Source organism: Falco peregrinus, chromosome 9, assembly GCF_023634155.1.
Source record: "Falco peregrinus isolate bFalPer1 chromosome 9, bFalPer1.pri, whole genome shotgun sequence".
NCBI classification, from domain to species: Eukaryota; Metazoa; Chordata; class Aves; order Falconiformes; family Falconidae; genus Falco; species Falco peregrinus.
In genome coordinates, this window is record NC_073729.1 from 11001580 (window position 1) to 11025207 (window position 23628).

Sequence of the window (23628 nt, forward strand, 5' to 3'; positions counted from 1 at the left end):
TATATTTAAATCTCCTGGTTTTGAAAGATTGAGGTTAGAAGCATTGTGTTGTCGCTGTGCTCCTCCAGCATTAGGGTTCGGTTCTAGTTAATCACAAACTTTCAGAATAGACCCATTAGTGTTGTAGCACTTGAGTAATTTTAGTTTTGCAAGTATGGAGTCAATTATATGGAAAGACATGGCTCTAGCACTCAGAGGAGAGACCATTTAACACTACATCTTGCTGTATTTATTTTATGATTCTTTGGATAGATATGCTAAAATACGTCTAAACCACAGAGAGTGCGTTGGGTGATGTGGCATTTCTGAGCTCAGTCAAATAATAAGATGTGTTTTATTCAAATCAGAATAACATTAAGCCCTGAATACTAAACAGAGCAGCAAAAAGCCTTCAGCGCACAAAATAAACAAGTAAAAAACCCAAATGAAACTGTCTAATAAATACAATGTGGAGCAACAGGCTGCATGTACTAGAGGAATTAAGCCAATTTAAACCGTATGGGCAGTACTCCACTTTCAGATGTGCTCAGCGTCCAACGGTTTCAATGGCAGTTGGATGCATGCATCAACGGGTGAAGCCTGGCTCAGAGCACCCGCGTGGATTTGATAGCATAGGTTTATGACCTTGTAATCCTAGAGCATCTAAAACAGTAAGAACTCCATCCAGCTTAAAATAGCTGCTGTAGTTGCTGTTGGTACAAGCCTGTGGGCTCCCCAGCTCGGGGGGCCAAATTTGGTGCTGGCACGATAGGAGGAAGTCTGTTGACAGCTGATAGCAGTGGAGTTGCGCTTGATTACATCATAACAAATTTGGCATGTGGAGCTGAATCAGAAGTCAGAGCTGAAGCGTCCGTTCCTTATCCAGAGTTAAAACTGGGACTTTCACATTGCCAATCCACAGAGATTTATCTGGCCCATGTGTAACCCTGTGGCTTTTAAGGGTCTTGCTTTAGAAGTGCATTCAACCCCCAGTTCCACTCAGCATGGTGACTGTAAAAAACAGAAGGACTGGATTTTCCTCTTACATCCAAAAGGATAAAGTCCCTAATCATGCCAATGTAAGCACAACGAGAACAAGCCTTGTGGCAGCTGATGCGCGGGGCTGTATCTGGGCCACAGCAGAGGGTGAGAACAGAAAGGTGCTCTTAACTCTGCTTGCTGGTGTTGTCTAGGGGCCAAGCATGCCTCATGTTAAGCATCAGAGGATGCTGCCACAGGTCACAGTGCACTGGTCTGGCTCCTGGCGACTGGTGTGGTACAGCTGAACTGCAGCTGTGTCCCCCCTCATACCTTCCTGGGTCTTTACACACTGAGACTCGGAGTGGAGGTGCTACTGATGCGCCAAGTCATTCCTCAAAGTATTTTAAGAACTTAGATGATTTTATTTTCATTTCAGCTGCTGCAAAAATTGTCCCAAAGCTGTGTGATTTGTTTTTACTAAAATCTTAAATTGCCAGAGTGATTTTCATGAAAATTAATTAAAACAAATTAATGAAAAGCAGCTGGAAAATGGATTCCTCTGCTGAAACTGTGGTATGCAAACTCTTAACCTCAATCACATTTTTGTGGTTCTTCTATAAACACCTAAGGATATAATAGTGGTTTGTCATGGAACTTTTTTGATGGAAATTCTTAGAGAGTGAGGCTATACTACATAATACATTTTCTTTCTCTTTCCATACAACTTGATACAATGCATGTTCTTACCTGCTCCTTTTAGCAGTGGTATTAATCTGTAGTTAAATCTTTTGAGTATTGGGGAAAAAATGAAAAAGATGCTGTCAGGCTCAGGGTTTCTCCATCGTGTTTTCAGTTTGTAGGGGATGGGAGGGCAGGAGGAATCTTTATTATGGGACTAATACCAACCTTGGGCATTGGTTGCGCACTGCAGAATGCAGTGGCTGAGGAGGAGCTGTCCTCTCTGGCAAACTGGATCCATCTGGGATCTTTGGGTCATCTGGAGGCATGTTGGGTAGGTTCTGCGAATGGCTCGGGCAGGTGTGAGAAATGTATGCGATTTGGGTGAGCCGCCTGGGGGAAACAAGACCACCACTCGTGTATATCTGTGTACAGCAAAGCAGGACTTAGCTCCAGCTGTACAATAAATACAACACTTGCAATGTATTCTAGAACAGATCAATGTATTAGTTTCTCCTGTATATTTATTATTATTTTATTTGTATTTTTGTTTCTTTTCCGTGCAAAGATATGGTGGATTTTTGTTTGCTTTATTTTCAGAAACTCTGATGATATGATGGTCAGGTTATTAAAAGTAGAATGTAATAGCGGTGCGCATTGGAGGACAAATATGGGGACATTCAGTGGGCCTTGTAAAGAATGCCTTGCAAAACATTCAGCCTGGAAAGGTCTACCCAAGTCTTGCTGGAGAAGTGTCATGAGCTCTGCCAGTGGGTCGCTCCCTGGAGAGAGGAGCCAAAGGCTTTTCCCACTGTCTTTCTCTAGGAAAATAAGCAGACTGCTTCTTCTGGTGTGTCTTGCCCAAGCAGAGCATCCAGCCCTTCAGGATAGGAGAGCTCCGTGGAGCAAGTTTGCTTGAACAGTTTTCATTTACTATGCTCCCTCTTGGGACTGATGTGAAAAAAACGTTTTCTGCCCAGGAACCTTTGTGCAGAAGTTCTCCATGAACTAAACATTTCAGATCAGAAAGACCTCTGCATGGAAATTTTCTATCCACTAATGTTTTTATGCCCATAACCGTTTTGAACTGAAATGGGGGAAAAAATAAAAATCAAAGAGGTTAATAAAACCAACAGTGATTTTCTCTAAGGAGTGCTAGCCGTTCAAAAAATTGCCATTAAGTGTAAACAGTTCCTGAGATTGTATATGCTAGTCCAAATTCATCCTTGCTATAACTCCTCAGAACTCAGTGGAGTTACACGAGGGATTAATTTGGTCCATTGCTCTCAGCCATCAGTTTTAGAGGATATACAACAATCGAGGGAACTATTATTGTCAACATTATTTTATGACTCTTTAGAGCTGTTCAGTATTTGTATTTTACAGATACACAAGCAGGGTGAGTGTATGGAGCAAAGTTAGTGTTTCAGTATTTAAGGGAGTGGATTTTTCAGTTATTTTTGTACAATTAAAAGTAACAAGCATTCTAACAGCAGTTATTGCTATGAACCTTACATAGATGCCTGAATACAGCTACACAGATTCTTGAAACATGCACAGGCATTTCATCTGGCAGAGCACAAAACATCTCACAAGGCATAGAAAATACCTGGAAAGTTTTAAGTACTGTTATCACACCAACTGACTAATTATCACAGTGTTCATGTGAAACTTAGCTGTTTATTTCAGCCAGGAAGTTAAGGCAGAGAGGTAAAATTGTTTTTCAAAAGCTAACTCAGAGACAGTCACAGGGCCAGGGACAAAACACAAGATCTCTACTGTCATTCTGTACTTTTCTGTTTTCTCTGAACCTAAATTGTTTCTATAATTTTCAAAATAAACTGAGGAAAGCTTCAGGTAATAAATCTGAAACATTAGATGGTGGATCTGTATCTGCACAAAACCCATATGTTTTAGTTCATGTCAGAAGGTGTATACAGCTACCTGAATCTTTAGGACACATGTAGGATGATTGAATTAAATTATTTAAGTTTAAACTCCGACTGGAACAGGTAGTGCTAACAACCAGTTCTGCTAAAGGTCTGTACACTGGAAAACGAGCAGTCAGAACAGCATTACTTGTTGTTCGTAAGATGGTCAGGCTCTTGCCTGGTTCGGTAAGTCAGGTACTGATTTATTGATGATAGAGCAAGAGACAAACTTGGCTGATCATCAGAGGGGGTACCCTCCCTGGGCAGTGCTGTGTGTTCTCCCACAGTGGTTGGATTATTGTATCGGCTCGTTTGTGTTTATTCTCTTCTGTTACAGAGGCATTTTGGGGCAGTGAAGGAAGTTGTCTTTGCAATCTGTTAAAGTTTGGGTCACCCAGAGGAATGAATGAAGTTGCTCTGAGCTGCACCTGGTACAGCACTAGCGGCAGGACTGCTTTTACACTTCTCAGGATATCTTTGTTCCTATGCTCTCAGAGCGTGTATGACAAGAACGTTGATTTTTGCAGCGTTAGGGGACTCTGGCTGAGTAAGAACTTGTCCATATTTCCTGACAGCTGTGGGCATCTCCAAACTATGGGATTTTGGACTACTTCCCCATTCCTGTGTCCAAGTTCTTCCTCAACCTGGTCTGAACTCTACACTAAGGCAGTACCTTTGAGGGTTCATTGTCTTTCACCTGCGTCCTGCTGCTGTAGTTTCTGCTAAAGAAAGGCCAAGAACAGAGGCCAGAAGCGTCCCACAGTCTGCTCCAGCTGGTCTCTGACTTGAATGATGGAGGTAGCCATGTGCTGCAACTGCACCTCCAGTTCTAAACAGTTTATCCTTCTGACAGCTCCTGCGTGAATGTACAGCCAGGCCCAGCTCTTCCCAATTAGCTAAACTTGAAGCATGTCCAGAGCAAGGATGACATAGCTGAGAGCAATAATAGTTTCCCTCCACTAAAATGATTCATTAGTGTTAAAATGTCAGGACCATTAAAATGCAAGTGAGCTTTTTAGAGTTTGAGGACAAATGGGCCTTACCCTGCAAAAGATTTGAGGAAGTTGCATTGATTCCAGTATCATTGTCCATGAAAAATCTACTCATACAAATAAAGGTTTGTTAGCTAGGCCTCCCTTTTTTGTGAGCTGTATTTTATTGCTGTAATTCCACCTAGTGGCTTATCTAATAGAGTCATGTTCTTGTAAAGAAATTAAGACAATTAATGCTACTTTTAGCAAGAGTGAAATAGTAAGTAAAATTGAATTGAAATTTGACCAAGCTCTTTTTTTTTTATTTCCTAGTATCTGAATTACAGGAAGAAGGAATAAATGCCATTAACTTACCTCTCAGTCCAATTCCATTTGAACTAGACCCTGAGGACACTATGCTAGGTAATTCACAACAATTTTACATCTCAACATAAAAGCTTGATGTAAAATAAAATGTCATGTCTGTAATAGTTTCTAACATCTTTTTTTAAACCTTCCAGAGGAAAATGAAGTTCGAACAATGGTTGATCCAAATTCAAGAAATGACCCAAAATTACAAGAACTAATGAAGGTAATAAAAAGCATGTAAACACTTTCAGGAAAGCGAAACTATTTTTTAATGCTTTCCCCACTTCTTTCATTTGAACATCTCAAAGCACTGTTTAGATATTAATTAAATGAAACTACATTGTGTGTACATCTCAGTGAAATGGGCAGGTCATTTGTTGCAGTATCTCTTTCTAGGTATGGCACAGAGAGTCTTAAGAATCTGGATTAAAATCTTGAGTCCAGATTCTTACTCCCAATCCAAGATCACACTGACTTCCCTCATAGTCTTTGTGATTCTTGGGGTTGGAACTGTAGCAGGAAGCTTCATTAGAATCAACCTCAACACCTTTTGCTTCACCATAAAATGTTAAAATACTACCGAAAGCAAAGGACGGATTACACTCCAGAAGGCACTGCATCAATCAGGTATTTGTCTAGATCTTACGGTGCACTGACACAGCCACCTTAGAAGAGTCCTTCCTGTTTTCTTCTGATGGTATTTCAGACTGATTATATTTTGAGCCATTGCAAATTTGGTATTCTTTCTGCTAACTATTTTCATCATTGTACAAAATGACATGTGTTTTAAATTGCAAATGAATAGTGTATAATACTGCCAAATTTGTGTTTCCCATATAGGTATTAATTGACTGGATTAATGATGTGTTGGTTGGAGAGAGGATTATTGTGAAAGACTTGGCTGAAGACCTGTATGATGGACAAGTATTGCAGAAATTATTTGGTAAGAAAAAATGTATGTGCACGCTGTTGGGGCACTTTGTAAGTAAGTGGATCACTGGTTCCTACTTAGGAGCCTTAGTATCATCTTGCATATGCCACTAAGTGATATAAAAATAGCAGTGTGTTATGAGACCCTTGAGCAATAGGCTGTACACACAATCCTTATAGCTACAGTGCAATGTGTAGTGTTCTGTAGTTGATGAGAACAGCATAAAGCCTACCTGGGGTGCTAGAGAGGGAGGGTTCTTGTCTTGGCAACAGTATTCACTCCGTTTAAATTTATTATCCGCATATGTGCTGTACAAACTTAACTGTGTTACAAGTGGAAAGTAAGTTTGAAGGCAAGGGTATTTTCAGTACAACGGTGGATGTTTTTAATCTCTGCTGGTTCCATACTATAGTTTCTTCACATCGCAGAGTTCCTCTGGAAAGTTGGAATTTCTTTCTGATTTGATGTCTGGCTTTTAATGTTACTGAGGTAATGGTACCCAGTGGATTGCAAACTGAGCTTCAGCTGAGAAACAGATAGAGAAAAGAAACTGCTAATGCAGAGCTGGCATGTGCTTTTTTAACTGTTGGCTTGGAAGCCATTTACTTAGTTATTACAGCTCATAAAGTCTCCAGTAAATTTCTTTTCAGTATCTTAAATGAATCTTGAAACATCATGTGAGCACTTCTAATAAGACTACACAGGTTATTCCTCTCTATGAATGGTTAAGCTATTGACTATATGGTGATGGACTGGATATGCTCCAGACTGAGCAATTTGATTCTCATGGGCAGCCCTCCAGTGACTTTACCCAAACCCCAGAAATGCATATCAGATACAGCCTGACTCTAAATATGCATATACTGATCCAGCACTTATTGATTTCAGTGGAATCTTTTCCATTACTCTTAATTCCCTGTGGATCACTTTTATGCTAACTGAAGACTTTGGTCTTGTTGTGAGACTATGCACAGACTGATTTTCTGTGGAGGCACAAGGAACTCATGGAGATAGCAGTCTCTCCATGGCAGGATTCGTAGGCTGGTAGCTCAGGCTCACTCTCTTTGGGAAGAGCCTTGGTTGGCTTTGATGAGAACAAGATCAGCTGTTACCAAATAAGATATAGCTTAAGAAGTTACCTCTTAAGAAGATTTTCTTACATAGAAGTAAATGGATAGGCAACCAAGCATTTTGTTTCTGGTTATCAGGGAGCTTTCACTGTTAAATTTTCTTTGCTTATTATTTAATGGTAAGCATTAAGCCATGTTTGTGTATACCTAGCAATCTGTACTAATTATTAACAAACCAATTCATAGAGTATTTTAAAATCTATTGCAAGTGTTGAGTGCAGAAATGGGCTGTGGTTTCATAGAAAGAAATTACCCAGGGTTTTTTAGTTGTTTTCATACCTCTCGAAATACTTGTTCTCATTTCTTGGGTGCATTCTCCATCTCTGTGAGTGTGGTGTTACTTCACTTTTATCACAAACGGGCCAAGTAACATTTTTTGTATGTCCTGAGTCTGAGAGAGAAGCCAGGAGGCTGAGGCTGATGAAACAAGTCTCCTTAAAGTTGATACCTTGTTTCCTAGGTTTGATGATCTGCTGTACAAGCCACTTGCGTACTGAATACCCTTTATGCAGTAGCAATAGAAGTAATGGGCCTTACCTCCGAGTCTGATGTTCCCTGAAGGGAGTTGCAGCAAGTATTTGTTAGCCAGTAGTGTGGTTTTCATTAATACTTGGCTTCCCCTTGGCAATAGGTAAATAAAAAGAAAATGTGAGCTGTATCTTCAGGAGCTCAGAAGTGTGGAGGAAAGTGGCTCTGGAAGGAAAACCAGATAATTTTAAAACTAGGAATTCTAATATCTCTTGAATGTACACTTGGGTGCATGGAATGTCTTTATGTTCTTTGTGGAGCTGACAATGGTTTTTCTTCTGTTTTTTCTTCTATTACCTCTTCAGAGAAACTTGAAAGTGAAAAGCTGAATGTTGCTGAAGTTACTCAGTCTGAAATTGCTCAGAAACAGAAGCTACAGACAGTGCTTGAAAAGATCAATGAAACCCTTAAACTCCCTCCAAGAAGCATTAAATGGAATGTTGACTGTAAGTTGTGTGTTTTCTGTGCTGTTCTCATTTGTTGACAGGCGAGAGTTTGTAGCTGCTATCTGGAATTCTGGAATACCCAATGATAAGGGAAGGCTGAAACCTGGTTTTATGGCAGGAGCTGGTCTGCAGGGCACTTCCAGATCCCTTTACTGGTGCTCATCCTCCAATTTAAATAAACTGTCTTTTCAGAGTCTGTCGAAGTATGGTGTTTCTGCTCTTATACTGGTATGCATATGGACTGAAGTTTTCTGTTACTAAATTGGTTTGTTGCAATGGGCAAGTACTTGCATAAATGGGCAGAAGGAAGGTTAGGCCCTAGGTTGTGTAAAATTTGCAACATAGAGATGAATAATGTTTCTGTTTAAGGCTAAATCTGAACCACTGATTTGGATTACAAAACTGTCATCTAGACTAGGACTGTACCCTTCCTTGTTCTACTGTATTAAAAATGAATATAGTAATAACTAATAGAAATGCCCTCAGTGGCCCAACAAAAGTCATTTTAGTACATAAGTGTTGCAGAAAGCAGGTTATCATCAGTTGTAGAAAATTAGGCCTCTTTTAATCTGTTTTAAATTTGGTAACCCGAATCATTTCACACGGGTGAATGCCTTGACCAGTATCTAGCAGTTTCCCTGTCTCCTATACCTGCCTTGAGCTGAGCTGTTTTGTTTCCCATTCCATCCAACAAATTAGTGAGAGGGAGAGAAATAGCTCGAGGGAGGAAGGGTGAACATGAGGCATCTCTGACTTTCCCCTTCGTGTGGTCCCGCTGAGTTTTCTGTCCCCATCTCTTTTCAACCTCCCCTCAGGTTTTTTCCATTCTCTGTAATGCAGCTGGAGGCAGGGTGTTTAGAGTGGCCTGACAATTTAACTTCTAGTTTTAATTTAATGTTTTACATGTGTTTTAGAGCTAAAGTAAAGATAGACAGCAGCAGCTGGAGCCAGCTGTAGCACATGCTGGTGCTAGGCAGACAGACGTCTTTTTAGTATTCTGCTAAAGCACCTCATCCATGACCACTGGCACCCCAGCAAAATTTGTCAGCAGTGCTGCATTTTATATGAGCGGGTATCTCCACGGCATAGTTGAGACTTGCATTGGAAGATAATGAAGAAGGATTTTTTTAATGCATTGGATCCTGCTTTACCAGGGAAGTAAAGTAGTCGTTATTGGGTAGTTCAAGTACAAAAAACTAAGTGCACTGTAATGTAGCTATCAAATATCATTTAGGAATAGTGCTCTGGGGAAGACTATAAATGCAAAAACAAAACAGAAGAAGAAGAAAGGCAATAATAAGAACTAGAAATTATTCACTTTCATGCCAATGGTTTGATACTTGATTAAGGATTTCCTACAGTATGGCTTTTGATATCTTGTAAGTTGTGTTAGTGTTAACTACCCATATGAAACCTGCTGTGAAAAAGCTTCAATAACAAGAACTATAACAACTTCATGAGGAATGTTTGAGTCATTGAGTTTAGTAAGTTATTGCTTAAGGCTTCTGCCAAAATAGGCTCGTTTATCATCCTGCAGACATTGTGACACTTAAAAATGAATAAGTGCATGTTATGAGTACAAAAATATCTTTCTGATAGTCTATAAATCCTTATTGAAATAAAGGGAATAAAGGAAAGGCAAGGAGAATGCAGAGACAGCACTTAAACTGCCGAACATGAAATCTGGCTTTTGGATTAGCTTTGGATTTCCATCTACACAAGCCTGTGGCATCCAGACATGTTGCAAAAAGTAATGCTTTGGTGCTGACACATACTACTGACGGGGCTGCGTTCGCATGACCAGTTGAACAGGGGGAGACCAGTAAGGGTGAGGTGTCTTAAAAGTGCCCTCTGGCTCCAGGTGGCAAGAGGAGAAGAGTCCCATAATCCCTGCATCCTAAAAAGTAAAAATATGTGCTCTAGTTACTTTGCAGTTTGTAACTTGTGCTTTTAATATCTATTTCAGCTGTTCATGCTAAAAGTCTTGTGGCAATACTTCATCTTCTGGTTGCATTATCACAGTATTTTCGAGCACCCATCAGACTCCCAGATCATGTGTCCATTCAGGTGGTTGTTGTGCAGGTAAGAGAGGTGTTAAATAGCTCTTGGTAGTGTTGTGAAATTGCTGGATGGGTTTCTTGAAAAATACATCTAGAGTTTCTGTTTGGGTGGGCATGTGTGTGTCTCTTTGGCTGACAAGAAACACACATGCGTCTTCCCTGCTGACAATGCTTCAACCAGAAAAATGCAGAAGTGCTTTCCCAGATTGAGCTGTGGCTCAGAATATCTTATTTTGATTGTGAAGTGGCCAGACTCTGACATTAAAAATATATGAAGCATTATTACTGTTGGAATGTGTTTATCACCCAATATGATCTCTAGAATTATTTTTTTTCCCATTTTTGACGGTCTTCTCACTTGTGTAGAGATTCAAATCATTCTTGGCACTGAATGATGAATTGTCACTGTTTATTACATTCAGATTCATGTTAGGTGACAATATTCTTTTTCAACCTTGTGTGTGCTAATTTAGTCTGGTTACAACGTTGGCTTTATCATAAGCATGCAAAAAAACGCCCTGTCAACTAAATCTTTTGTGTCAGTCAGTCTTGCTAGAGCCTCAGCCATCCAAACTCTTCATGTTATTCTGCTCATCATTTTTCTTGCAGTTGGACTTGTGCTTGCTCTATCTTATTTGGCCTTTTCCCGATGAATATGCTTTTCTTTCTTTCCAATTAACTTTGCCTTTATTTTTAGCATTGTAGCTGTCTTTATTTATACATTTTAACTGATGTTACCATGAAGTATCTGGTGCAAAGAGCTATTGCTCGAGTTTTATGTGGCTGAAAATCTTTGGGACAGATCTGAGAAAGTAACCACTCCTTTTTCCACTGTTCATATCAGAAAAGTTTCATAATTTAGGGAGGAATCTGAAGGAGAGTCTCCGGTAAGATATATCACTGACACTTGATAATGATTCATTGACTCTCAGATTCTGCTTCATAGTTTTCTCTGCAGATCATGAAAGAGAACCCCAGCAAATCTGCACTTGCATGTCTAAGATGTCAGAGGAATACAATTTTCAAGCACTTTTCTTTGGCTATTATAAATATATTAATTACACTGGTTTATCTCAAAGTTCTACCAAACACAGCTTAAGAAATCAGGAGTGCAGCAGTCAGGGCAGCTTTGGGATGAGAAACTAAACTGGAAAAAGAGCATAGTCCTAAAATAAAGAACCAGATCCTGCATTCTGCTGTCACTCCTTATGTCCAGACAAAATTCCCATTGAAATCAATGGATGCAATTGTCCCCTTGTTTAATAGGCTAATGTAGTACAATAGCAAATCCACTGAAGTCGGCACAGATAAACCAATTTAAAAACAATAAGTAGTGGGAGAATCTGGCTCACTGCTTTGCCTCTTAGCTACACCACTGTAGCTCAGGCGCCAGTGAATTGCAGAGAAAGCAGTTGCTCCAGAATAAAATCCAAGTTATGTTGCAGAAGATTTAGTCCTGCAGACCCCATCCGTGGTGAAAGCAAATCAGTGTAACTCCAGAGTTATGCTGATTCCTGTTAGCAGAGGGTGGGGGCCAGTATCCTTACTGTAATTGTGTTGGAGACATTTTTCATTTTAATTTTATGGTGGGGGTCTGGGTTTTTTTATTTTTTAAATCTGACGTTTGTGTCCTGTGGGATCGGTTCTGTATAATTTATCGTTTGCTCTTTGAACTCAGTGAAAGTTTTAATCAACAATCAGCAGATCCTAAAGCCTAATTTAGTGTTTAAACTTGCACGCCTCATGTTCTAAACCATCATACGTTCTGTAAAATAAGGTCATGCCTAGGGAAACTTAACAGACTATGTGGTAGCTGGTTTTAAATTCTGCTCTATACAGTTTGATAAAGGGAATAGTAGAGAAGAGAAAAATAAAAGAACTAAGAACTTCTATGAACTCTTTAAGGAAGACTGTGAATTCATTTCATGATTTTGTTAGGTTTAGAAACACATAAAATGGGAGGGTTGCTGTGTTAGCTGGGCGTAGTTTATTGAAATAGAAACAAAGATGTTTCTGAAACAAAATATGTGCCCCTGCCCAACAGGTAATCAGCACAGTTATTAAGAAAGGTTGTTTCCCTTGGCTGTTTTGTACAAAAGCTGTTAGCAATGAGAGTAATATGAAATCTGGGTTACAAGCTGATTTGGGAAAAAATGTGATAGTTGGATCTTTTGTAGCTATTTTGTTATATTATTTTCTTTTCCTTCCATACTGATAGCATGAATACGTTTGAAGAAAGCCCAGGCTTTGTTTGATAATTTCTACTGGAACAAGAGAGAGCTTTTGTGGAGAGCTGGATCTTGCCATCATTTTGCCTCTTTTTATTTATTTATGCCATTCACAAATAGTTAAATGACAGATTGTTTGTGTGCAAGAGATGTAATTTAGTATAAGAATGCATTGGCAGAGCAGCCAGAATGGCTTTAGCATGTTCTGGATACTGGGACAGCAATTCTTGGGTACATAACTATTGTAGGGTATTAATGAGATTAGAAGAACGCGTACATCGCAAGCTTAATCTGAGATCATTGGTTCCACTGCCTGGGAAGGTCTGAAATGTTTCTGCCCAGCATTGCCTCCAGGTTCCCAAGAAGTCTTTTTTTTGAACCTGTGATAAATGTATTTGTTCTTTTAAGCTCCAGAATAGTGGTACATTTCATTTTGGCAGGGCAATTATAAAGCATGATCCTCCAGGTGAAATGGATAGCAACAATACATAGGCAAAACCCTTTCAAGTAATGGGAGGGTTTTCACAGTGGGACTTTGTGTGGGAAATTAGGCAGTTGGCCCTCAGTTACGTAAAACTGCTAACATACAGCTGACATGGACAGAGATGAAGACACTCTTTCCATTTCTAGACATATTCCCAAATTTCAGATGTATAGTCACTATGTTGCTAGTCGCCAATTTAAAAGGATAAATATGATTAGGAAGATCTTTCATGGCCCTTACTGGAGTCTTTCAGCTGTGAGGGAAGAAAACGTCAAGCCTGTCCAAATAAAGTCTTCTGTGGTTGCTAGAATGTGCATCCAGCTTTTCTTTGCAATGGGGAATCTTAATTCATGCCTCATTTCTCAGTGACTTTCAGATAATAGATACTCATTTTTATCATTTTTTATTTCAGTTATAGCCACTGTTGTCTTTAAGGAACATTACTGGACAATGTTTCAGTCCTCAGTAGCACTTCTTTGTTTTTTTAAGAATATTATGTCGTTCTCTGTCTAGTATAAAACAAGCTTTACAACAGGTGACATCAGTGTTAGGGTCAATTTTGGGTTTTTAAAGTGCAAAAGATGTGTGGGAAGCAGCCTTCACAGAGAAAGTGCTTAGAGTAGTGTTTCTAGGGTCGGTTCTGATTGTTGCCATTGGGACTTTTTCACCAGTCTTTTTACAAATCAAAAGTATTGGAAAATCTATCATGACATGTGCTGGTCAAATAAGCATCCAGCAGATGCGTGTCATGTTTGGGCAGTGTGGAAATTCCAGTAATATTAGTGATCAGATGCCAGGCACAAAACTAGGGCTTGATGGCCTGCCTTTTTTTCATCAACAATAGGATTAAGGTTGCAGAGGGAAGGCAGAGTACCAGAAGCTTTTTCTTTTCCCAGATCACTCGGTTGGCCATCGAGAAGTACAGTTGCTGTTGCTATGATGCTCAACTCCTCCAGGAGACAAGAGTGATAGGGCGTTTGCTCCAGAAGGCAATCATTGGCTTGTCAGAGTCATCATCAGGAGGAAGTAAATGTTTCCTTTCACCCTGCAGCAAAGGGAAAAATAAACAAAAGTCTCAGAGTGGAATTCTAACTTGAGCTAGCATGAACTAGATTGTAACTTCAAGTGCAAATACTTACTGCTTTCTGCACAAGCTGGAAATGAAGATAGCCCTAAATGATGTAGTTTTTCTTCAGACTTTCAAGGTATGTGTCAGAAGATGTCTTGGCAGCCGTTCTGTGCCCCCTCTTTCAGCATGTAACACACTGGACTCCACTCTTTTTAATGCATTTTTAAATCCTCCGTGAATGCATTTTTAACCATGTGCAAGGTATTTAGTAAAATATATTGAAAAATGTAACGGGGAATTCCTGAAACTATCGCCTGGCTAAAAGTACAGTTGAGATTATTCCAAGTGCCAGGCTGGAGTGACCCAGGGGGTACCATGTATGACTTTCTTGCAGAAAGTAAGTTTGATCCTCATATATTTTAGTAATGCAGTATAGAAGTAATAGACTGAAGCCTAGCCAAATCCTCAGCACTTCATGCACCAAGGGCTGCCTCAAGTGCTATCATCTCCAAGGCAGGGAAAAGCAGCAGCCTCAGTTCACAAGCCAGGAAGGACTTTTCCAAAAGATTATTCTCCTTTTCTCTTTTCCACATAAGAGACAAGTCTAGGAGTAGCATAAATTTATTTTTCTCATTTCCTTGTATGACAGGGAGTAAAGAATCATGAATAATAGTCTAATGTCTAGACTGTACATGCAGTCGTCAGCGTTTGCCTGACTTTTCTTTCTGTATTGCAAAATTTTACTAATTCCAGTGAATAGAACTAACAGAGAGAACACAAAAAGAGGCAAAACATATGTGTGGTATTTACACTGCCACCAGATGACTGATCAGCATACTGGAAACAATGTCAAATTTTTAAACTCCTTCATTTTCCAACTGACTGAAATAGCAACCATTTGAGTTGGCTTCTGCCATTTTGTGTACAGCTTCTAGACACAGGCCACTCAGCACCATGTACGAAGGGCTTCTCGCGTCTGAAGGACATTGGAATCAATGCGTGGATTAACACGGAGGTGACTAGGGTCTGGAACAGACCATTTTCGTTTTCCATCACAAGCAAATAGAGCTCTTTGTGTGCAGAGAAATCAGAAAAGGAAAACACCAAGGCAAAAAAGAAAGTGCACGAACAGGGCAGAAAGGACGGATAGCCTGGGAGCAACGTTTTTTCAGAAGAGAAACATGGGCACCATCTGCCAAGCTGTTCATTGAAATACGGTCAATTCAACTCACCTAGACATACCTCTACTAAAATACTTGCATATGTGTTAGGGTGTTTCAAATGTGTTGCTGAATTGGGGCTTTTAAAAGAAAAGTGAATTAAGAACAATGGAGAAAGGAAAAGAAATACTTCCTTCTACAGGTGGAGTTTCAAGTTTCTTATTAATGTAGAAAAGAGTTTTCTGAAATACTTGCAAGGTGAAATAATATATTACTGTAAGTTTGTTTAAAATAAGTTCTTATTTTGCAGGTTTCTCATCTAATTATGTTTGTGGATCACAAATAATTTTTTACTGTACCTTAAGCATTAAACATTACTTTTTTTTTCTCTCTCTTTTTTTTTTTTTTTTTTTTTCTCCCCAGAAACGAGAAGGAATCCTCCAGTCTCGACAAATCCAAGAGGAAATAACTGGTAACACTGAGTATGTCAACACCACTTTTGCCAGCAGTTCAGTAATTGAACACAGATGCGTCTCAGAAATTCAAACATTTGCTGATATTTAGATTTTGGTATTGGGGTTCCAGGGAAGACGATGCATCAGCCAGTCACTGTATTTTAGCCTTTTCAAGACCTGCAAACATGCATCAAAAAAATACAAAAGGGTGAGGAAATAGAGAGCTGAGGATCTAAAAGAAGGAGGCCAGGACAAAAGAGAGTGAAAATACACATAATCTCTATTTTATCTACTATTAATTTATTTCTGTATTTATTATATTTCTTATTTATTTTATTCAAAAGTCCTTCAAGCAAAAATGCTTCATTCTTTAATGTTGGTATTTATTTGATGGAGAACTAGATTCTTTCAAACAGGAGTGCGATAGACTGGTTTTAGGTGTTTGGACTTTGTGAATGTAAAATGACGGTAGTGAGTCCTGTACATGTCATCTCACCGAACAGTTCATGACCGAAAAGTTATTCCAAACCAACAGAGAGCAATAGTAGAATATCTTCGTTTCAAATAGAATGGAGAGAAGCCAGACCATAGACGACTTATTAATCTTTATCGATTTGCTTATGTGTAATAGTTATATGAAGTATCAACTGGAGCAAAATGCTGCAGTCCTTGAGAACCCAATCCAAGCATTGTTTTGGCTGGAATTGTATTGTAGTTGATGTGGAAAGTCCATCTTTAAAGCAAAGGGGAAAAAATTTCACAAAATCAACACGAGGAAGCCTTCTTTACTTGGGCAAGGTGCGTTGATTTGGTTCAATAGTAGGAAATCTGAGATCTGGCCTCCCGTGAGACTTTAGTCAAGCAAGGAGATATTATACTGATGGACTCCAGAATAATCCAGATTCTCAGTAGGAGTAACTTGATGAAGGTTTTCTTAATTCCATGGATATTCTCCAGTATTCACCAAGCTGAAGATTTGGCTGTATATGCTGTTTTCTTTTGCAGCACAGCATCTGCAAGTGAATGATATGTAACTATGGTTTGTTCTTTTTTTCTTTTTTTTTTTTTTTTTTTTTCATAGGGCATTATCTGGAAGGCATGGTAAGTTCATTTGATTATTATCTTTTTCTTGAAGTAGCCAAAGTATATATATTAGTTCTGCAATGGGTGGTCACTTTGATCAAACTGTAAGGAAGTAGAGGATTTCCAGTTGCCCTGGTAGATATATAAATATATGCACCACAAGCTGTTGTGGCAGTTACCAAAAGGAAAAAAGCATTAAAATCAGTTTGACTGTCTTTAAAACACATTTCATTGCTTTTCAGCACGTGTTAATTTGCAGGTGCTTTGTGGTTTAACCTCCAGAACATTACTGTAATAGTATTAATGGTCATAAGTTCCCAGCATAATATGAAATGATGTCTTATCATAAACCAGCTAGTGAACTTGTTGGCATTCTTGCATATGTAACCTGCTTACACTTTAATGGCTTTGAGTCATTATTCAGCAGGCCTAAACACCATGCAAGTTCCTGTGCCTGGTATGTCTTACTGCTAGTGTTGAGACTGGCCAAATGCCTGGCCAACAGAAAACACTCATCTGAGGAGCTTAGGTGGAGTTCCACCAAGAATTTAGCATTTGCTTCTTGCAGTATTTCAGTGGTTGCCTTACAGCTGATTTAAAAGGCCTCATGTGTGACGACTTCTCCCAGTCGTATCCCTGCGCAGTCGTACTTTGTATAAAGTCTGCCTTCTACAAATGCATTTGGGTCTACTCTAGCTTCTCTTTTTTTTTTTTTTTTTTTTTTTTTTGAGGAATATGAATGCAGCTTTTTATGGAGTCATTAACTATCATTCAGGAGATTGTCAAAATGGAAATTCCTCTAGAAAAGGCTCTGGTACCTTTTTGTATTTTTCTTTCTGTTTTCTTCAGAAGGTGGCTCCAGTAGCCCTCCAGCCATGCTACCCTAGGTTGTCCGTCCTGTTGATAATGTCCAAAATTGCATATCAGAATGGCCCAAAACATCTATACAAAGAATCATATTGCAGCTGTGTAATCATAAGCTTGCTTGAGGAGGTTAATAATATAGCGCACCGCAAAGCAGTCAGTGGCCCATGGGGAAAATCTTCCTCTGCAGGTGTAGTGACTCTAGACACAAACTCGTGGTCTTCTACACAAAATGATTTCGTTACTTAGCTCCTTGTATCTGGCTGTTTAAGCTTTTATGCATAAATGTATCATTCTTTATTTATGAAAAACAGGATTATTAGGTAATCCAAATCCTACTTGAAAACGATGCTTTTTATAAACCATAGAGAATAAGTTACTAGCAGCTTATAGCAAGAGAGCAGTATGCAAAATACATGGTATTTGGAATATAAAGAGAATATGTTGAAACCTTTTGCTGACTGTGATGTCTCAAATGGGTATGTGCCTTTATAAGTGTTTATTTTGCATTTGGACAACTGCTGCTCAGTGTATTAACATCTCTGAATGTTTTTCAGAAAGAGATGCATTTGACACTTTATTTGACCATGCTCCAGACAAGCTCAATGTAGTGAAAAAGGTTGGAACATTTTTATTTTTGAAATACATAATGTGTTCGTGTGCATGCTTGTGTGAATCTGTTTGTACATATGTCATGTGTATGTACATAATCTATAATTGGCATAGTTTACACACATTAAATACAATTAAGCCTTATGCTTAAATATACAAATTCATCATTATAATGTTACTTTTTACAATATTTAGCAGCATGAACTTAACTTTGGAACACAGAACAACACGTAGTTATCAACATTTCTATCAAAAAGAATGGAATCAAAAAGAATTTCCATCCCACAAAGCGTATGTTGAGTAGAACCCAACTGGTAGATTGAATGTACTGATTGATGCCAAAGAGGTATCCAGTTTACAGCTGGCAAGGGTCTGACCTAGAGTGTTTTGGCTGCTGTCAGACATGAGTGGAGTCCTATTACCCACTTCCTTACAGTAAGTCTGCTACAAGGGTTTTTTTAAGTATTACTATGTTTTAACAGTGTATTTTTATTTATATACATTGTGTTCATTTTATTTCTGTTCTTCATTCTTGGGGAAAAAAAAAAGATACTGTTTTTGTTCATGCTACATTTCACTTTTAAAACTTAAAATTTGTGTTGCAGTCTCTTCACTCCTGCAGATTCTTTTCTGGGTAGAGTTCATACTGCATGAGTTGAACTGCTGCCTTACTGAATAGGCCTTCATTACATTGTTTTCCTATTTCAGACTCTCATCACCTTTGTGAACAAGCATCTGAATAAATTGAATTTGGAGGTGACTGAACTGGAGACCCAGGTAGTATTTTATAGCCTTTCTTAAAGAGGAGGGATAGTTGTGCTGTGTTATGCGCAGTGCCCCCAACTTTATGCAGAAATGTAATTGAATTATTATTATTCATAGAGCTCTAAATTGTTATTTCGATGGGAAACTCTTCAATTCTAAATATGTTTTATGAAGACGATCCTCACCAATTCAGCAAAGAAATCATGAGGGCAGCTAAATTTCTCTAAAACAGTTTTGTGCTTCCATTAGAATAAAAATTAATTAACAGATGCTACCTCTCGGGCACTGCCAAGTGCTGTAAGCAGAACCTGTGCTTGTTTTGATCAGGAAAGAACTCTGCCCTCTTGGTTTGTTCCAATGTCAAGCTGAACAGTTGTTTCCTGCCTACCTTTACACAAGCAGGCAATTCCATGGGATTACAATGACTCCATTCAGTGAGATAAGTTCTTAAAAGTAAAGCTACTCAAGTGTATAGGCAGCTGTACAGTTGGGCTGCAGGCTTGATTGCACCACAGAAATAATGTGATACATGGTCTTCTTTCTTGTTCTCAGCTGCTAAATTGGCTGAAAAGAAGCTAAAAGAAAAGCTTAATCCTGCTGTATTAATACCTCCCCATGTGAACAATTGCAGCAGTTATCCTAAGAAAATTACAAGGTCAGGCAGGAAGGATGGTATCTGCACTATCAAAAAAACCCAGGTGTCTTAGGACAGGTTTTGTTTTATGTCTTGATACATATTATTAACAGTCTCTGGTTTATTTAAATAGCTATCAATCTGGTAAAGATTTTTCAATGGTAAAATTAAGGTTTAGATGGAAGTAATGTGTGAGGGCTTTCAGAAGGGCGTTCCCTATGCCTGCTTACTGCTTTGTTTACTTCTGGAGAAAACTTATTATTCAAATGTACCTAGAAACCCCTTAAGCATTTATCTGAAACAGTATTCCCTAAGATGAGAGGCTGTATTTCTATCAGTTGAACGAAATTACCGACCTTGGGAAGGTGATGGGCTGCTTCAGGTAACTCAGTTTGATTGCAAGGATATCTCAGAGCACTGATAGACCTGATGCCACAGGGGTAAGAGTGATGGGCCTTTAACAAAATCTTATGGATGTTGCTATTTTTTTTAGATAGGATGAACATATATCATAGCAATTAGATGTCTTCCCCCAGTAATTACATACACTTAAAATTGGATTGACACAGACTTGCAGAACGTGGACAAAGATGATTCTTTTTTCCTTCATTTCCTCCAATATACTGAATTTTGGGGCAGTCATGGGATTGCACCTCCATTCTGTGTTTCTCTGCTCAGGGAATGCATGCCATTTGAGAGCTTGAAAGGTGGCTGTTCTGATTCCCCACAACTAGTAACAGAAAGCAAAGGCATTAGATCAAAGCCACTGACCACCTGTCTTTCCAGGGATTTTACTCTGCGTGTGTATTTTGGCATTATGTCAGTTTTGCAGAAGACATAACAGAAAGTACTAACTAAATAAAAGGAATCAAAGAAGGGAGATGAGATCTTTTAGTTGCAATTTAAAATATTTGTGTTAGTAGTTTGATGACAATTTTGCATTAGACAATATATATCTTGTTCATTAAGCAAAGCAATGAGTTATTCTTCAGAAAATGTACTGAGGAATGTCTTTTTTACAGTTTGCAGATGGTGTGTACTTAGTTCTGCTCATGGGTCTCCTAGAAGGCTATTTTGTTCCTCTGCACAGCTTTTTCTTGACTCCTGATAGTTTTGAACAAAAGGTAATTAGATTTCATTTTTGTGTGACAGACAAATAAACATATAAACATATTTAGTAGTACAAGGATGTCATAAACTTTCCTGCTTAAATTTGATGTAAATAGCTGAAATCAAGAGAGGACTGTGCTGGTAACAATTTCCAAGCATTTTCAAGGTCTTAGTATCATGTTTACCTGGAATAAAAGGGAATATATATTAATAACGGGGTGGTTAGCAAGTATTAACTGATTTTGGCAGCCATTGTGTGATGCTGTCATTGAATCAGACTTACTGTTCATTAAGTGTGTAAGGAATTATTCACAGGAATTGATGACAGAACTGATATTTTTGTGTCCAAAATCCAAGAATTCAACATCTGAAAGGTTTCATGGTTTTGGAAGCATGAAGACATATATGTACAATGTATCACTTTAAGACCAACTGTTGCCTTACTGCCTGTTGCTATCCAGGCAATTCATCTGTCTATTCAAGCCGAGCACTTAATGGGCCATCATGTTCCAATTTTTGAACTTGTGGGAGGTGGGCTATTCTTACTCCTAAGTAATTTTTCTGTGGGTGATACTAGGTCACATGTTATTTTGCAATACTTTTATATTTCTGAAACCACCATCACCACCCAGAAAAAACACACCAATGGATTGTCTGCATTCCATGGACCAGTTCTTCCATTGATATATGGACCCCTGACTAGTTTTTCCTTCTGAGCATCCGAGTCTGCAGCTTTAAATACATCTTGATTTGACCATTTATACTATACTGTATGTAGTTCACAGTAATGACTACCATTATTATATTACTAGGTCCTCAATGTATCCTTTGCATTTGAGCTAATGCAGGATGGTGGATTGGAAAAGCCAAAGCCAAGACCAGAAGGTATCTATTATACTTCTTTTGTATCGCCTTAAAAATTTGCATTGGATCCACATCATATCTCATAGGATTGTGGTATAGCTAAATGAAGGTTAAAATGTTAATCTAAGAGTGAAAGGCAAGATACGTTTTTGAAGTGCTCAGGTAACTGTATTTTAAGCGGTTGATAGTCATGCTTTTTTTCAAATGTTAGAAGGCTTCCTTTCTTGAATGGCCAGGGTAAGAGCTGTGTGACCAAACATGCGGTAATACTCAGGTATTCACTGAAAGAAAAAGAATACGATTGTGAATGGTGTCACTGGCAGATGTGAATTGCTCCAATTGTTCCTTTTCCCCCCATCCTATATCTGCATACTAAACATCAAGTATTGCAGTGTGATTTGCAAGATTTTCACAAAAGAAGTAGATGTTGTGGAAGAAAAATTTTAGATGTTCACATAACTGCCTTTGAATGCGGGACCTAATCATGCCATATTTAAATTAGATTTAGAGCTAGAAACTGAAAGTAAAATGTGTCTTCAGGGAAGATGAAGGTTTTGCTGCTGACTTTAGTAGGACCAGGATTCCACTCCTCTTTGCTTGTATAAATACAGGGTTTAAATCCAGCTTTTTAGGCAGGATATAGAGCCCTTGATATCACCATGTTACAGAGTACTCTTCTTGTTCGTCCCGTGAGAAGTTACCACTTCTTACTGTACAGGAGCTGGACATATACTCTTCCAAACAGGGGTGGTAGCTGGGCTTCTGCTGGTTACTTACTACAGTAATCAATATATATGTGTTTTCAAGACCCATTGCAGATTTACATTCTGTGGTGTAAACAGTCTTCTCCTGTTGTAGTATGGGATTGTCATCCCCTGAGGAGGTGATACAAGCTGATGCTTAGAGTTTTACTTCCAATAGTGAGGGCTTTCTGGAGATTCAGGCACACATCACTGAATCAAGTTCTGCTCCGTTCTGCTTATTTTCCGTCCCTCCCAACTTCCAGATCATAATAGCAGCAGACATATGCACACATGCAAAAAAAGGTCTCAGGATTGAGCCTATGCTGCCTATGCATTTAACCTGGACCTACCCAGCCTATTTTTTCACTTATTTTAATTGCTTAAACTCTTATCCACAATCATGCTTGACTAAACCAGTTGTGACTATATCACACACTTTTATGTTTGAAATAGTCAAAGAGAGAAGGGGGAAATTGTGAAATCTAGGGATCCAAGTAAAACAGAGAGTATCTGTGATCCCTTACTCCCCATGGAGGTTTAAAATTCTTATGACATTTAATTTTTCAGGTATTTATTGCTCTAGGGGACAGCTAATTTTTCCAGTATAAATCAAGCCATAAGGATATTTCAGCATATATAAGACATTTCTTGTGCAATTATTGAAATGCTTAATATGAAACTTCCTGCCCAATGTGAATGGAAAAACACATCTGTTTTATGTGTTGTTACATTGGGCACAATGCCCGTACTTAAAATTTCCAGTGAGCAAAAGAGTATTGAAAAGGATCTTATCCTAAATGTGTATACTAAATACTCTTTAAATTCCTACGCTGTTTCTTTGAGGTTCTTGAGGAAAAAATATGCTGAAAAGTGCTTTAGAATATGAAAAACATATTTAGTGGAAAAAAGAATGTGGTTAAATAAATGAGTATGAAAACCAGTGATTTTTATGGGGTCAACAGTTTATTTGGGTTATTTGCAATATAATTGAAAAGGTATTAAAAAGCTTTCCCTGACCTTTTACTTTAAAAATGGCCGGAACATTAATCTACTGAGTCTATAACGAATTCATTTGCAGTTTAAGCTTTTTCAGATTACTGCTTAAATTGTGTGCATCAAAGCCAAATTCAAGTTTCTCTTTGAAAATTGCAACCAGTAAAACATTATGCATATTGGTCAAACACATGTAGCAATGAAAATACTTCATGTTTCTCTGGGAGCATGCTGCTTTTTAGTTTGGACCTTTCTGTGGAATTCTGTTGTTGTGGTGGAGTCTTCTGGTAACTTTGCAAAGGCCTGTCCAAGTTGTCCCTTTATTCATTTGAAGTTCTGTATTAGGAAGGGAAGGTGTTACGCAGCTTGCTGCTGGCCTGAAAGAGGAAACGTCCCGAGTTATATGTAAACAGTATTGCAGAGTGTGACATGATGTTGTGGGAGCAATGTGCCATTCCTGTAGTTTTTGGCATTTTTTCTTTGTTTTATACCAAGCATTTTTGATCTGATTTATTAAGAGCCACAAAACCATGTGGCTGTGGTTTCACAACCGTGCATAG

At 38.6% G+C, this 23628-nt stretch overlaps 1 protein-coding gene across 4 annotated transcripts in view; it reads left to right on the forward strand.

Annotated features, from left to right (window-relative positions):
* PARVA (parvin alpha) overlaps positions 1-23628 on the forward strand; it is a 68761-nt gene that overhangs the window by 38914 nt on the left and 6219 nt on the right. For all 4 annotated transcript variants that reach the window (XM_055814331.1, XM_055814330.1, XM_027778398.2 and 1 more), the window contains 11 exons: positions 4874-4963; positions 5062-5132; positions 5750-5852; positions 7804-7944; positions 9911-10026; positions 15369-15427; positions 16482-16501; positions 17905-17966; positions 18668-18736; positions 20381-20482; positions 21281-21353. In XM_055814331.1, coding sequence (XP_055670306.1) covers positions 4874-4963; positions 5062-5132; positions 5750-5852; positions 7804-7944; positions 9911-10026; positions 15369-15427; positions 16482-16501; positions 17905-17966; positions 18668-18736; positions 20381-20482; positions 21281-21353 — 906 coding nt within the window. The remainder of the gene's footprint in view (positions 1-4873; positions 4964-5061; positions 5133-5749; positions 5853-7803; positions 7945-9910; positions 10027-15368; positions 15428-16481; positions 16502-17904; positions 17967-18667; positions 18737-20380; positions 20483-21280; positions 21354-23628) is intronic.